The sequence below is a fragment of the Enhydra lutris genome, unplaced genomic scaffold, assembly GCF_002288905.1.
Source record: "Enhydra lutris kenyoni isolate GAN:26980312 unplaced genomic scaffold, ASM228890v2 scaffoldscaffold13, whole genome shotgun sequence".
NCBI classification, from domain to species: domain Eukaryota; kingdom Metazoa; phylum Chordata; class Mammalia; order Carnivora; family Mustelidae; genus Enhydra; species Enhydra lutris.
The window spans coordinates 31,364,310-31,380,067 of NW_019154097.1; the positions used below are offsets into that span (position 1 = coordinate 31,364,310).

Below are 15,758 nucleotides of genomic sequence, written 5' to 3' on the forward strand. Positions count from 1 at the left end.
TCTCTCACTTCCCACCCCAACTCTGACGCGATACATTGCAGCTTGGCCTGGAGGGGGGCAGGGGAGAAGCACTTGGACTCCTCAGTCAGACTCACCTAAGATTGAGTCTGGCTTTGCCACTCACAGCTTTAGTTCCCCAAGTGAATGACTTCACCTTCCGGGGCCTCAGTTTCCCTATCTGTTAAATGGGGGGATTGGTATCTACCTCCCAATGTTGCTTTCAGCTTGCGTTTTAGCCACTTCCGTGTTTTCTGGACATCCTCACTACTTACCTTTCTCTTTGAGGACAAGATCTGTGTTTAATTCATTTGTGAATCACCGGAGACACCAGCACACACGGTGCCTTGCTCAGAGGATGGGCTCCATAAAGATAAGCTTTATTATTCTCTCTTGCCAAATTAACTTCCAGAAATACCAGTTCACGATGCCACTAATGATACAGGCTTGTGCCTGTTTTCCACAGGCCTGCCAGCTTAGGTTTTAAATTTTTATTCAGTTTTACTATTCTAATTTTATTTAATTTTCATGTCATCATTTATTAGCAAGACTGAACATTTTCGCAAGTGTTTGCTTGCTGCCTTTGCTTACTCTTTTATGACTTGTCTGCCTGGGAACCAAAATTGACTCGTAGACTTGTATTAATTTCTCACTTCTCCCTCGTGCTTTTCTTAGTTTCAAAATTTGCATTGGTGTTCATTTTTGACAACTAATTGACTTATAATGTCTTCATATTGATAGACTCTAGAGCCACAGGGGATTCCCCATTCTGCATTTTCCTCTTAATTTGTTGAACCAGTTAAGGGAGGAGGCCCAAGGCCTCCTGCCCGGGCCTGTGGTCTAGTTGTGTTGGGACCCCAGTGATCCTGGGTGGGAAGGCTCTTCCCCATGATCGTTGTTCCCTGTGGACATTCTGAGGGCAGGTCCTGGCATCACCCATAAGCATCTTATCACACAAGGAGGGTGGGTTTAGGGCCGCCCGTTCATTTCGGGTTGTATGGTCATTTCCTGGAGCCCGTCCCCAGTGGGGAGGGTAAGCCAGGCTGACCGGATGAACCCGTGGTCAGCTCTGTGCAGCCTCCGTGCTTTAAGGCCCCGATTTTATAAAGTCAGCCAAGAAGATGAGACTCTTATAATGAATTTAAAATAGTTTGTTGCTATCCACACAGTACTTAAACACTGGAAGACTGTTTGTTTTAGTAAAGTGTTGTATCCTTTCTGTGTGTTCATTAGCATGACTGAACACATTTCTATTGACTCTATATAATATGTTTACTTAAAATTAGGCCTGTTTAAGCATGTGTAATTAGTGGCTCCTTCTACCCCGAGTTGCTGTAGACGGAGGAAAAGAGCAAAGAGCAGCATGGCAAAAGCAAGTAAGAGACCTGTTTCCATTTCTATGAGGGAAGGTCTACCTTCTTTACACTTTCCCAAGTCTGATCTTACCAGCTCATATTTTTGAAGGTGCACTGTTGGTATGGATGTTTTCCCCCAGGATACCGTCCCTGTCTCATAGGGTACAATGTCTGGGGTCTGCATTCAGGACATTATTAGTCATAGCTCATAGATCTGATCTAGCCCTCAGTTTCCTTGCCTGGGAATAGAACCCACCAAGTTTCTGAGATTCTACCTGGCTCTTTAAAAAACACCCTCCCCTCAGTCAGCGATAAGACACCACCACTGACGGTAATCTCCCTTTGGTCAAGCCAAGACCAGTGGCGTGACTGTGCTTCCCTCCCCGCTCGGGGTCTGATTTGAGTGTGCTTACTTCCTGCCCCGGAAGTGAAAGGTCTTGAAAGTCAATGCCAAACGCTGACATAAATTGTGCACTGGAGGCTTACTGGTAATTATGATGATAAGAGCATTCATGGCTATGCCCTATTGAGCACTTACTATGTGCCAGGCGCTGGGCTAGGAGAAGCATATGATGTGTTATCACATTTCATCCACCTGATGTCCCTTTGGGGTAGGGTTTTAGTAAGTCCCTTTTACAGACAATGAAACCTAGGCTCAGAGAAATTAAGTCACTTGCCTAAGATCGTAGAACTGTTGGCAGAGTTGGGACTTCAACCCAGGTACACCTGACTCATGCATCCAGTGGATTGGAATTGATTGGAATTCATATTTAAAAACCACAAATGAACAACAACAACAACAAAACACCTGGTTGGTCAGCATTGGAGTTCGCTAAATCACCAGCTCATTGCTTTAAGACTTACTAAGTAAAAGCAAAGAATCACGTATCTATCTTTCCTTTCTGGTACCGAAGCTTTATCAGGGAGACCAAGTAGTTGGAGAAGAAAAGTTACTGTTTACATAGAAGAATTCCAGCTAATAAATTCCAGAAGAAATCACAGAATTAGAATATCGTGTGTTGGAGAGGATGTGGAGAAAGGGAAACCCTCTTACACTGTTGGTGGGAATGCAAGTTGGTGCAGCCACTTTGGAAAACAGTGTGGAGGTTCCTTAAGAAATTAAAAATAGAGCTTCCTTATGACCCTGCAATTGCACTACTGGGTATTTACCCCAAGGATTCAGATATAGTGAAAAAAGGGCCATCTGTACCTCAATGTTCATAGCAGCAATGGCCATAGTCGCCAAACTGTGGAAAGAACCAAGATGCCCTTCAATGGACGAATGGATAAAGAAGATGTGGTCCATATATGCTATGGAGTATTATGCCTACATCAGAAAGGATGAATACCCAACTTTTGTATCAACATGGACGGGACTGGAAGAGATAATGCTGAGTGAAATAAGTCAAGCAGAGAGCATCAATTATCATATGGTTTTGCTTATTTGTGGAGCATAAGGAATAACACGGAGGACATGGGGAGATGGAGAGGAGAAGGGAGTTGAGGGAAATTGGAGGGGGAGATGAACCATGAGAGACTATGGACTCTGAAAAACAATCTGAGGATTTGGGGGGGGGGGGGGGGGGGGTTGGGTGAGCCTGGTGGTGGGTATTATGGAGGGCACGTATTGCATGGAGCACTGGGTGTGGTGCATAAACAATTCTGGAACACTAAAAAGAAATTTAAAAAATTAAAAAATTTTTAAAAATCACCATTTTGAAAATTTTAATTAGAGTATGGATCTAGGCAGTGGTCATCAGGGGATGAAAACACTGCCCAAAGAATGGTCATTGGGGACTTCACAGCCCACGTTACCAGACCGAACCCACCGGAACCCCTGCAGGGTAAAAGAGCTGGACGCTGTGCCTCATGACAGGACGCCTATGGACATCTCTGCACCGCCTGTGAAGCCTTCCTACCTAAAAGAAATAATCTAACCTGCATCTAATCAAGTCTTTTGCTCCAACTGCCAGTTCACAGGAAATACAGGTTAAGGACCCAATTTCAGCAATGTTCCGGTGGCCTGAAGGAAAGGGGAGGGTAGAGAGTTTGTTACAGAGGAAAAAGGACTACAGGCCTAACAGGCCTACCAGCCAGATCCGGGGCATAGATGTCATTTCGATCTTGATCGAGGCAAAGCCATAGTTAAATGGTATTTTGGAGACAATGGAGGAAACTTGAATGTAGACTGTCTACTAGGCGATGTCATTGTTCATTCACTTGGGTGTGATCGCAGCCTACTGGTCACGTTCAAACAGACTGTCGGCCGTGGATGCTTACTGAGACATTGGTGGGTGACATGACATGGTGTGGGGATTCATTTAAATCCTCCAGCAAAACTTGCCAGCGAGCAGCTTGTCTGCTGTCCACAATGTTGAAACTAGATGAGGGGAACAAGTGGATTCACTCTGTTGTTCTCCCCACTTTGGGGAATGTGTGAAAATCTCTGTAATAAAAAGTAAAAAAGAAAAGTCCACGTGGCATAAAGTGTTAATACTCAGGGTGTCTGTGTGTCTGTCCCTGATGGCGTGAGCGGTGAACAGACTGTGGGTGTGGGCTTTGGAAGCCAGCCTCATGGGTTTTTTCTGGCTCTGCATGCCCCTGGGAGCCCTTCCCGGCAGGGGGGACTGGGGTCAGGTCCCAAATGCAGGAGCGGGGCGAATGGTGCCCACTCTGTAGTCACAGCCTGGGCACCCTGTGGAGGGCAGGAGGCCACAGCCCAGCGACTCAGTTGGCTAGTCGCTCCTGCCGCCAGGAAGGGGACGTGACAGGAGACATTCAGGATAGAGATGCTGGCATCTCTGGACAACTCACACCTTTTCTTGTTGTCCTTTTCTTCAGAGGAATTGGCTTTTAGAAAAAAGAGGCTGTGCATTAAATTTATCCCACGGGATTCAACTGAAGCCGCTATCTGTGACATTCGGATCATGGGCCGGACCAAGCAGGCCCCTCCTCAGTACACATTTATCGGGTAAGTCTTAGTCACACGGATGTCATCTCTTCTCTCTTGACGAGAGAGCTCAGGTCACTCCCTTGGATGAGACTGTGTGACCCACGGGGCTCTGGGCCACCTGCCTCTCTGGCCTGAGCTCTCATCGCTGCTCTTCCCGCTAATGCTGCCGCCAGTCCAGACACTGAGCTCTTGACCTCTCTGTGCCTTTGCGCATGAAGCTCGCTCCTGCGAAGGGCCTTTCCTTCCCTTGTCCTTCTGTGTGTTCGTCCTTCAGGCTCCTCAGGGGCCTTGCTGCATACCTGAAAGTCCAGGTGTCCTCTCCTTTTTGCCCGCTCGGCCTCCAGTCTCTGCATTGCTTCTTTATCCCCACTAGGGTTTGAGGAACACCCGTTTGTACCCCTGGGCCAAAGACCCCGGATATGATGGTCGAGGAGCCAGCAGAGACCAGCTCTCTTGGAATCAGTATTCTAAGAGGGGAGACAAGCAACAAACAAGAAATAAATGAGTGAGACCATTTCAGTTAGTGGCAAAAATAAAACACAGCAGTGAATGGAGCCTGCTTCAGCGAGGTGCCTGGGAGGTGGGGGGTGGTGACATGGGACAGAGATGCAAATGCCGAGAAGAAGCCAGCCATGCAGAAATCTGAAGGCAGAGCCTTTTAGGCTCATGAGAAGAAAAGGTGTAAAGATGGGAATAGGTGTGGCGTGTTCAGGAGCAGAAAGCAGCGCAGTGTGGCTGACGTGGGTGAGCAAGGCTGAGTCGGGCGTTGGGGTGAGCGGTTAGCAGGACCTCATACAACAACAGAGGCAATTTGGATTTTATCCCAGGCACACTGGAGAGTCGCTGGAGGGTCTGAGTCAGGAAGAAACATGAGTCTCCTATGACTGCGTGATAATTTCTTCTGCACCCTTCAGTCTGATGTTCATCTTCCCTGAGAAGCAGGGGGCAGCTGAGGGCTAGGCCCACTGTGTCTTATTTACCCGGTAGCCCCAGTACTAGGCACGGGCCCAGCTCTGTAGCTGTTTTGTAAATACGAAGTACAGGGAATCTCAGGATTTCACTCTGGACTCTTGTAAGTGACCGGAAACACAACCCAGGCTGGCTCAAGCAAAAGGAAGAATTCGTTGGCTGGCCTAACAGCAGAGTTCAGGGGCAGGATGGCTTCAGGTGTGGCTTGAGCTAGGTGCTCAGAGGACATCACTAGGATCTGGTTTCCCCCTGTTTACCTCCTTGCTCTGATTCCATAGGGTGGATCCCATTCTTTTACATGTTCTCCCTTGATGAGCCGACTAGTGGTGGTGTGGGAGTTCTGCCTACTTTTCCTTCAGGTTCAGTTTCTGAGGCAAGAGCAAGTCTGTGTTCTTGATAATTCAGACGGGTTCTAGAATTCAGTCTAACTGATCTTGATTGATCTCACTGAAGTCCTGTGCATTGTCTGAGAAACCAGAACTGAGCTAGAAATGGGATTGGCTCCATTGGAACCCAGAGGCTAGGACTGAGGGGTTGACTGCCCCCCCCAAATATGGAAGGAAGAAGGCAGAGTCAAAAAGAGGGGTGAGTGGATGCTGGATGCCCAGAAGATTAGAGATACTCATTACATTCAGTTAACTGGATGTTGAGTCTCTCAACTGGAACTGAAACTCAGGTCTCTCAAACTAATGAGTCCCCTAGATGGTTTTTGGCATCCCTCTCTCCCTGGCCAGCTCTGCAGGTACCCCCCACTTGTCCCCATGGGTGTGCTCCCCTCCTTGGCTTTCACAGTGGCCTCTGGATCTGGGTTGTGCTCTGTTTTGCTTCTTGTTCACTTGAACCTAGGTCTTCACTCTACAAACTGGGCCTTTCTCCATGGGCCTTTTGCCGTGGGTGATGGCCCAGAGGTGTGGTGTTTGTGTGGAGGTCCTGGGAGCAGGTGTCACGGGAACAGATGGTTTTCATCCTGGGGCACGATAGTTCCTTTAGACCATTTGGCTGTGGAATCTGAGTGCTCCGTCTCAGGATTCTGTGATCGCCTCCCTCCACACTCCGAAGTCCTGTTTTGCAACATGGTTTAAACTAATTATATAAAGAGCATTACAGGAGGAGGAAACAGTTAAGAGAATGACTGTACTTCAGGTACCTAGAAGCAGCCATTTACATATAAATAGTAGAAACCAACAATTTAATAATGAATTTTTAAAGTCTAATTTCATCACTATGTGTATTTTTAATTACAAGCTATAGTCCTTTAAAAGACTCAATTTTTAATCAGTTTAAACAATTCTAAAGAATAGATTGTTACCATAAGTCTTGATAATCAAAACTAGAACCTTCTTTCTCTCATATCATTTTGAAAAGATAGCTAAATAAAGCAGATTTTGTATCCTCTCGGGGCAAAAAATTCCTTTTCAGAAGAAGACAATTCCAGTATTATTTTTAAGGAAGGAAAAAGGACAGTGTCCAGAACTCTGAGTCACCTTTTTCTTGAAAATGAGCATATACATTACTCTGCAAGAGTTCAGAGTTGTTGGCTGGGGGAGACAAACCTCAGGCTGAGAATAGCCCCTCCAAGGCTGGGACAACGGGGCCATTGCTGAGGTGGGATGGAATCAGCCATCTGATGAGCCGTGATCATGGTTTAGAATAGTTCCTGTCATGTACTGAGAAGTTACTAGACGTCTCCACTGAATAAATCTGCCCTCATCGTTTGACGAAATGCAGTTCTATGGGGGCAGTTGAGAAGTTTTAAGTTGGATGTGGCTAAAATAATCCCATTCCAGTTCCTAAGACCAAACCTGTCTCATAAACACTCCTAACCAGGTGGGGTGGCACATCAGGGAACAGGAGACCCGATGTGGCATCTGTTGAGTCCTTTTGTGGCCGCTCTTGTTTGTAATGGTTCATGGGGCACATGCCTCAGGCTTTGTGCTTTGAAGAGGTCTCACCAGCTGCCCCTGCGAATGAGGCCAAATGCAGGTGACATCCAGGCCGTAGGAGTTTATCCAGAAGTTGGGACGTGTCCTTGAGCAGGGTGGCGCTAATTCCCGTCATAGGGAAAAAGCCTGGCACAGGGGGGCACCTGGGTGGCTCAGTCCTTAAGGATCTGTCTTCAGCTCAGGTCATGATCCTGGGCTCCTGAGATGGAGCCCACATCGGGCTCCCTGCTCAGAGGGGAGTCTGCTTGTCCCTTTCCTACGCTCCTTACTCCTGCTCATGCACTCTCTCTTTCTCTTTCAAATAAATAAAATCTTAAAAAAAAAAAAAGCACATGCATCCATTTGCCCATTGTTGCCCCCATCTGTCTCACCGTAACCACAGAAAAGACTTGAAGTGGATTATTACAGAATTATGCATAATGTAGTGGCAAAATCAAAAGAATTTTGAAGACTGAGAACCAAGGAAAATGTCAATAGGGTGGTAGGAAGTCTGCTGGCTCCAGGGCAGGTAAAGAATGAGAGCCTGACTTGTTGGGACAGTCGACTTCACATTAGGCTCTGAACTCTAACACCCAGACCACAAACAGTGGTGATAGAATGGATCTTTGTGGGCAAGAGCAGTCTCCCGGGCATTTGAGGCTGTGATTCTTTTAACTGAGCTGGTTTGCTTTTGTTGCTCAGGTAAATGCTTCGTGCTGGACCACACTATGACAGTTTCTCTCTTCTCCCAAAGGGAACTGAACAGCATGGGGATCTGGTACCGAATGGGCAAAGTACCGAGGAATCATGACTCATCTCAACCCACAACGCCTTCCCAGTCATCAGCTGCTTCCACCCCGGCCCCCAACCTCCCCAGGTGAGGCCTCATCGGTGGTGTCTGGTGCTGTTAGGGGTGTTACAGTGATGTGGTCTTGAGTCTCACTATGTAACGTTTTGAACACTTCCCCTTAGCATCTACTAAAAACTGCAAACAAAAACTAAAAACTTGCTAGAGAAGATTTTTTTTTAAAGATTTTTAAAGATCCAGTTAGAATGCTATCTTGTATCCATATTCTATCTTGTACATATTCTGCTCCTAAGATAGCAGAATATGTGACGTTCAGTTGGCTTTGCTCTTCTAAAGAGCTCGTAGCTACACACAGACATGTGACTTGTAGCCACGTGGTTGGGAACACTGGCCATAAGAAGAGAGAATTCCTTCTCTGCCTTGGCCAACAACTCCTTTGAGGGCTGGTAAGTCATTTTGTTCATGTTCATATCATTTCTTTTCCCACTGAGCTACAAACTAAGAAATGGGTAGTTTGGGTATGAGAGAAGAGTGAGGAGGTTTTCAGGAGGTGTTGGTTTCAATAATTCCACAAAGAAACTTAGGTGAGCAAACTGGTCACCTGATTTCAGTTGTAATAGAGGTAGTCGTGGTCTCTGTGAAAAGCAGGTGGTTAAAAAGCATCCTATCAAATAAAAAGAACACTTAGCTCTCAGCACTGACTTCTCGTGGTGAGCACTGCGTAACGTCGAGAATTGTCAATTTCCTATGTTGTGTACCTGAAACTAATATAACATGTGTGTCCACTATAGTTCAATAATGATAATAACAAAAACCTGGGCCTTACTATAGTGAATTATTTGAGGGCAAGGAACAGCAATGAGGGATTACATTTGAGAAAGGCATTACAAAAGTAAATAAAACAAGAATTGGCGAGGCCCTGCTGTTTGGGGAGGGATGTAGCATAAACGAGAATGTGTCTAAAAGCTCTCACGTGGGCGAACAGAGATGAACAGTGTCTGTAAGGAGCAGACTGTGGGGCACCTCCAGGGCCCCACAAACCCCACCACACACGAGGAGGTACTGAGGAGCGGGTGGTGTGGCCACCTGGTCTCTGCGCGCTGTTCCCCTAGCTGAGCGTCCACCCCCCTTAGAAGAGCGCCACTGTCATGACCCAGGAGCTCAGGGAACTCTGTCCTTTGGGACACCCCCCCATAAAGACAGTCTGGTCTTTCTTTCGATAGTTCCGAAAACCCACTGATACTTGAGCTTGACTCCTCAGAATCGCCTGGAACTTGACAAGCAGTTTTCAGTCTCGCTTTGGCATGAAGAGCCAGCAAGAGCTGGTGAGCTGTTCAGAGTCTCAGGGTGACAGTGGCGTGTCTCCAGTTTAGGGGTACAGGACTAACACAGCTCAGGTCAGCATTTTCATGGTCCTTTCTCAATACCCAGAGCATCGGCACAGCTGCGGTCACTCACCTGTGCAGGGGGTCAGCTCAGGCCCATTGCCCGTGTCCAGGGTCAGCTCAGGCCCATCACCTGCGCTCGGGGTCGGCTCAGGCCCATAGCCCCGGAGTGGTTACAGCTGCTGCCTGTTGACATCACATGGTCTGGAAGGGCCTAAGCTTGGGCCCCACCTCCGGGCAGGCTGGAACTTTCTATTGAATCAAGAAAACTGCTTCTCCCAGTTAAAGCAGGAAGCGCAACCTCTCCAGAAGCTTGCCAGGCCGAAAGAGAGCACGGTCACTAGCAGCTGAAGCGAGAGGGCCCTAGAACACAGGCCACGGGAAGCCGAGCGGAACTGAAGGTAGTGCGTCCGAACAAAAGGTTTATAAGGTTTATATATTTTATGCAAAACGCTTGCTGTACAGTTCGTGGTTTACAAGGGCTACAAGGAAGTTGGATCAGTTTTGTTTTACTTGCCAAATGAAACAGATGTCAAAATAGCCCATATAAAGTGTATTCCTGGGGCACCTGGGTTGCTCAGTCGGTTAAGTGTCTGCCTTCGTCTCAGGTCATGATCTCAGAGTCCTGAGTTGGGCTTCTTGCCCAGCGGGGAGTCTGCTTCTCCCTCTCCTCCCTGCTGGTGCTCTCTGTCACTATCTCTGTCTCTCTCTCTCTCTCTCTCTCTAATAAAAAATCTTTAAAAATAAATAAATAAAATGTATTCCCGTGTCACTGGGTTAAATCCACTGGTATGCGGAAGGATAATTAAATGTTATGTTAATGCTTCCGGCTAAACGCCACCTTCTGTCCCCAGCTTTCCTCTCTTGCTAGTCAATCCTTTCTAGGTGGCATGCACATCTCTGTGAGCCTCCTAATGTATGGAGGAAAGGGGGTGTTGTTGTCTTTGCTTTTTGTATTTTCCTATCCAGTACCTTTGACTTAAAAAAAAAAAAAATGAAATGCTGATGTTTCACTCAAAATTTCCACTGCAGATTTATGAAACGATGAGCATCTTATTTCCTTGAGGCTTTGGGTCTGTCCTCTCCCCAGCAGAGGAATCAGATAGCTTTCTCTCTGGTGGTGGTGAGCTGTGGGTGATGCTTGTTTTCCTGTGTGGCGGTCTGCAGTGGGCCCGTCGGCTGAAGGCTTCCAAATCCAGCTCCCGTGACCTCCTTCTCTTCCTCACCCCTAAGCTTCAGACTTTAAACTGGTAGTCTCTTCTTCCCTTGCTTTTTCATGTTGCAGTGTCTTTGCTCATGTGGACAGCCATACGATGGTGTGTCTCAAATCCCGTGCCTTAGATGGCGGCTCAAAAACCTCCTCTCCCAGGAAGCCTTCCCTGAACACCCTGGGGTTGGATCTGGGCTGGGCTTTCCTCTCCCAACGCTTCTTCTCAGCCATCATGCCTTCACCTTGGGTTGTGGACACGTTGTGAACTCCTTGAGGGCAGGAACCCTGTCCAGTGCCTGTTACCTCCTAGCGCCCCACCCAGATCCAGACATGTGTTCAGTTTTGCAGCAAATGCTTCTCCAACAGCCTGGGACCCTGTGCTGCAGGCCCGCCCCCTACCCCGACTACTCCTGAGTCTCTGAGCACTCCTTGGGTCCTTTTCTGACTAGAGCATAAGCATAAGAAATACTTCAAGTGTGGTCTTTTGTGTGGACGCGGATCCCGTGGCACAGCGGGGCTAGAGAGAGCGTGTGCGGTGATGCAGCGCCCTCTACTGACCAGATTTGGAGGTGGCCGGGAAGACTAACAAGCTGGTTCCCAGCCAGGGACAGCAGGCCCTTTGCTCAGCAAATCCCTGGGTGGGGGGACTACAAGGGACCAAGGGAGGGGACAGTAGCAGACCTTGTTGCCTGCTTGAGCTCAGGCTTTTGTCTCAAAAGCTAAAAACCTGTGCTCTACCTCCATTGCTTATGTTGTTACTCATCTTTCAAAGAATTCCGTGCCGTTTTTTGGAGAGCTGTTATCCCCAGCTTATGTCAGGCAAAAGGTATGGTTGGTTTGGTGGACTTTTCCAGAGTTAATGAGTCATCACCTGAGGACCTCCCAGTCCTCTCCAGAGGCAGGTGCTGGCCCCAGGAACAAGTGCCTCCTGCCTGTTTCCTTCCTGTTGTTGCAGAGAATGCTAGTTGGGAAGCCAGATCTGGGCTTGTCCTTTCAGAATGCTTGGGCCGCTGGAGAGGTGAGGGAGCCCCTTGGCTGTATCCAGTGACTCAGATTCAGTGTTTGGTCAAGTTCACGGCAAAAGACAGGATGACGTGTCTCAGCAGAGCTCTTCTTCCTTGGCCAGTGATGCTTCGTCTCACATGCGTACGTCTCTGCACACATTTCCTGACCATTTCCAAGCAAGACGGGCTTGCCACCTCCCCCAGGAGTGGGGAGCCCCTGTTTTCTCTCTGGGCATCCGTGCTGCTCCACCCTCTGCCTGTCTGCTCTGCGCACCCTGCGCAGCATAGACTGGCCTTGGGGCTGAGGCACGGTCCCCTCTGCCCATCTGTCCGAGGACTGGCCTCAGCTTTGCGAGTCAACCTGGTACATACAAGCAGACAATTGGCGTGCGGATGCGGGCTTTTCTGATGCTCTTCCATGCCACTGCCTTGGGACAGAAGGCAGGTAGCGGAAGCACCTTCCCGCTTCAACCAAAGCAGGTCCCGCTCCTCCCTCTCGCACCGGGTCTCACGTACGGTTCTGCTGCTGCTGGTTCTGAGGTTTGGAAGAGCTCCGGGAGGCAAGTGAACTCACAACTGATGGAACACCGGTTGCCACAGAGTGTGGATACATGAATGGTTCCATGTCGTACCGGGAGGGGGCCTCTGGTGGACCGCTGCCCCCTGGCTTGCTGAGCGGTGGAAGCAGTGGCTTGATAAAGACATCAGAAGCACGCTTATCAAATTTGCAGATGACACAGAGTCATTAGGGAGAGCTGATGTGCCGAATGACAGAATCAATACTCAGCATTCTCTACAGCTAGAACACTCCGCTGGAAGCAGGGGATGAAAGGTGATGGGAGAAAGACTCATCCCCCACCCTCACCCCCACCCCCAGGTTAAAAAAAAATCAGTTGCACAAGAATGAAACCGAGGACCCTGGCTTAGCAGTGATTTGTGCTCAGTGACCAGGTGGGCCCAAACTGGGATTGTGTGGAATGCGGCCTGGTGTGCCCAGTGGGGCACATCGCGGGAGGTAGTGTCCTACTTCTGTCAGGTTCATCAGGAGGGGTGCGTCCACTGCTACACACCCCCCTTTTAAAAAGTTAACCAAATTGAGCACTGACTTTGGGGACGAGGAATCGCTGTTTTGCTCTGAGTAGAGACAGGGCTGCCGGGCCCCAGGTGTTCATATGGTCAAGAGGTAGCAGAGAGAAGGGTTTCCAGGTGGGAGTGGGTCGTTGGCAGCCCCAAGAAGACAAAAAATTAGATCAAGTGGACTGAAGTTTTAAGGTGGCAGATTTAGGCTTAACGTGTTCCCCAAAAATGGAGAAAGAACTCCCCAAAGACAAAAATCCCATGGCGTTGAAGATGCTCCACTCAGAAGTGGTGCCCCGCCCCTCCCCGTCCCTGCCACAGGCAGCATCCAAACAGCGTTTGGCTTTTTCAGAGCTGCCGGGGTTCTTCATAAGCCTTATTTAAGAAGTGTATCTTGTCCCCAACCTCAAAACGTCCCTCAGCATCTGGGTGGTTCAGTCAGTTAAGCATCCAATGCTTGATCTCAACTCAGGTCTGGATCTCAGGGTCGTGAGTTCAAGCCCCGCAGTGGAGTCCGCATTGGGTGTGGAGCCTACTTTAAAAAAAAGACTCCACAGACCTGCACGGGAGGTCCTGCCGACACCTTACCGAGGGTGCCTCCGGGCAGCTGCAGTGGGTGGGAGGGGGTGCAGCACGGGGAGCTCGTCACCTGGGCCTACGTGTGTGGCTTTCCTTGCTTCCTCGTCATCTGACTTGTGGCCGCGGTCCCCTTCCGTTTACCAGTGCTGCTGGGTGGGTGTGTCTCTGAGCTGTGGAGGGCAGTGGGGCCCCCTCCCTGGGATGGAGGGCACGGGGCGGGGGGGGGCCCGGCGGTGCTGACCCTGAGTCTGTGTCCTGCCATGGACGTGTATTGTGCCCCTTTCTGGGTGCACCCGAACTAGGTAGTCCAGACTCCAGAGTGCTGGCATTTCTAGCTTACGTGGACTCCGGGCTCACTCCCACCAAGGAGAGGCGGGACGTATGGTTCTAGGAGCTCCGCTGTGCCCTTCCCCTTGGCCTGAGTCTTGCACATTGTGCTTCTGAAGGAGGAGCTGCCCCCTCAGGCTGCGGGTACATGTGATCCTGCCCTGACATTGCCCACCAACCCCCCCGGCCCGGGAGAAAGTGTCATCCCCCCTACCCCACCCAGAGCCCCAGAGCACACGGTCCTTTGCCAGCAGTGGAGGCGTGCCCCCTGGCCTCCGCCTGCGAGGTTCAGCCTCTGGGGAGCCTCTCCCAAGTGCCAGGCGGGGCTGAGCTTCCCTTCGAGGCGCATGGTGCTGCCCCGAGTTGTTGCAGTAATCTCCTGGTGATTTGTCAGCTCCCAGCGAGTTGTCAGTCACAGGTTCCAAAGTCTGTTTCTTAGTGACAGACATAATTGTACTTAACTTTTTGCGTGGATGTTATCAATCTGTGACAGATACTCTGGGAAATGGGGCATTTTGATTGCAGAAGATCTGTCACAGGCATTTAGTCTTTCTCTCAGGGACACCAGGATTGAGTCACAACTTTTGCATGTCGATGTCAGGTTTTGAGAACATAGATCCTTGCTGACCTCAAAAATCGCCCCGTCACTCCGATCCCAGGGCTGTCATCTGAAAGGTTAATGGCTCTTCCTCAAGGAGAGAGACAATCACACGGCGAGGATCTGGAATTCAGGCCGTACCCGCCCAGGCGCGCCCCCCATCACAGCCATCGTCAGAGGCCCGGGAGCCGCTGCACGATGTCCCCCACCCCGGCCACCCGGACCCCACCTTCCTGGGGACGTGGGATCACCTCTCTACTGGGTCAACCCCAGAGTAAGCCAGCAAGTGGAGGCAGCCTCGGCATACCGGCTGGCGTCCTGTCGTCTAAGCCTCCATCAGCACTCAGTCACAAGATGATCTTTATGCTGCAGAGGACATGTGTCACCTGCCCTGTTGTAGCAGGATTGAATGGCGCCCGTCAGGCAGGCCGGGTTCCCCGTCGAGGTGTTTGCCGCCTGTACCGAGGGGCAGAAGTCTTGGCACTGGAGATGCCGCCTGTCAGGAGGCCTAGCGGATTTCCCTATTGTATAGGTTTAATGGAGAAGGCTCAGTCCAGGGGAGTGGAGGGAATTCCAGAACTGAAAGCTCTTCTTTAAGGTCCCTCAGGGTCATCTGTGCCCTGTCTCAAGGTGAGATTAGAAGCCAAGGGCCCAGGGACGCCTGGGTGGCTCAGTTGGTTAGGCGGCTGCCTTCGGCTCAGGTCATGATCCCGGCGTCCTGGGATCGAGTCCCACATCGGGCTCCTTGCTCTGCAGGGAGCCTGCTTCTCCCTCTGCCACTCTGTCTGCCTGTGCTCGCTCGCGCACTCTCTCTCTCTCTCTCTCTCTCTCTCTCTCTGACAAATAAAAAAAAAAAAAAAAAAAAAAAAAAAACTTAAAAAAAAAAAAAAAAGAAGCCAAGGGCCCAGTCCAGTGATCCTTTTCCTCCCCCATAACGGTAAGCACGGTGTGTCCTGGATTCCGAGCTCACACCTGTAGGAACAAGAGACAGGTTGGGGGGGTGGGTACGTGAGTCCCTGGGGAGCACTCCGCCTTGGTCCCGCCAAAGGAGGGCTTGGGGCTGGCCGTCCCAGCGGGGGCCTTCAGAGCCACCCACCCCCACAGGGCGTGTCCAGGCAGGACTGTGGGTCTGGCTTCACTTGGGATAATTAGACTTCCTTTTCCTTCCCACAAAAACCACACAGATTTTTGTTTATTTAACTTTAAAGATGGGATACACATTTTCATAGCCTTCCTGGCTGCGTTATCCCTTTGAAGATGAAGACTTCCTGCAGATGTTTTCACACAGAGGTCCGCTGTAGACTTGAGTTCCCGTCACTCTGCCCCTGGTCCCTTCCACCCGCTGCTTTCCAACAGCCAGGGGTGCCTCCGAGAAGGGCCGTCCGCGGGGTGGGACCTGAACACAGATTTAAATCAAATGTAGGTTTGAGGTTGGGCTTCCAGGGGCTGACGTATTATTTCAGTAGCTCACCTTGACGTTCTTTGCCTAGAACTTTAAAGCCCCGGGTTGCCTGCCCTCCTGTTGGGATTTCCAGATTTCCACATGTTCTCTTTACTTTCTGGAACCTTCACTG

General features: G+C 49.8%; 1 protein-coding gene across 1 annotated transcript in view; it reads left to right on the top strand.

Moving 5' to 3' along the window:
• LOC111146261 (multivesicular body subunit 12B) overlaps positions 1–15,758 on the top strand; it is a 179,153-nt gene that overhangs the window by 60,782 nt on the left and 102,613 nt on the right. Inside the window, exons 5-6 of the mRNA XM_022501736.1 lie at positions 4,194–4,323; positions 7,951–8,073. Of these exons, the coding sequence (XP_022357444.1) occupies positions 4,194–4,323; positions 7,951–8,073 (253 nt within the window). The remainder of the gene's footprint in view (positions 1–4,193; positions 4,324–7,950; positions 8,074–15,758) is intronic.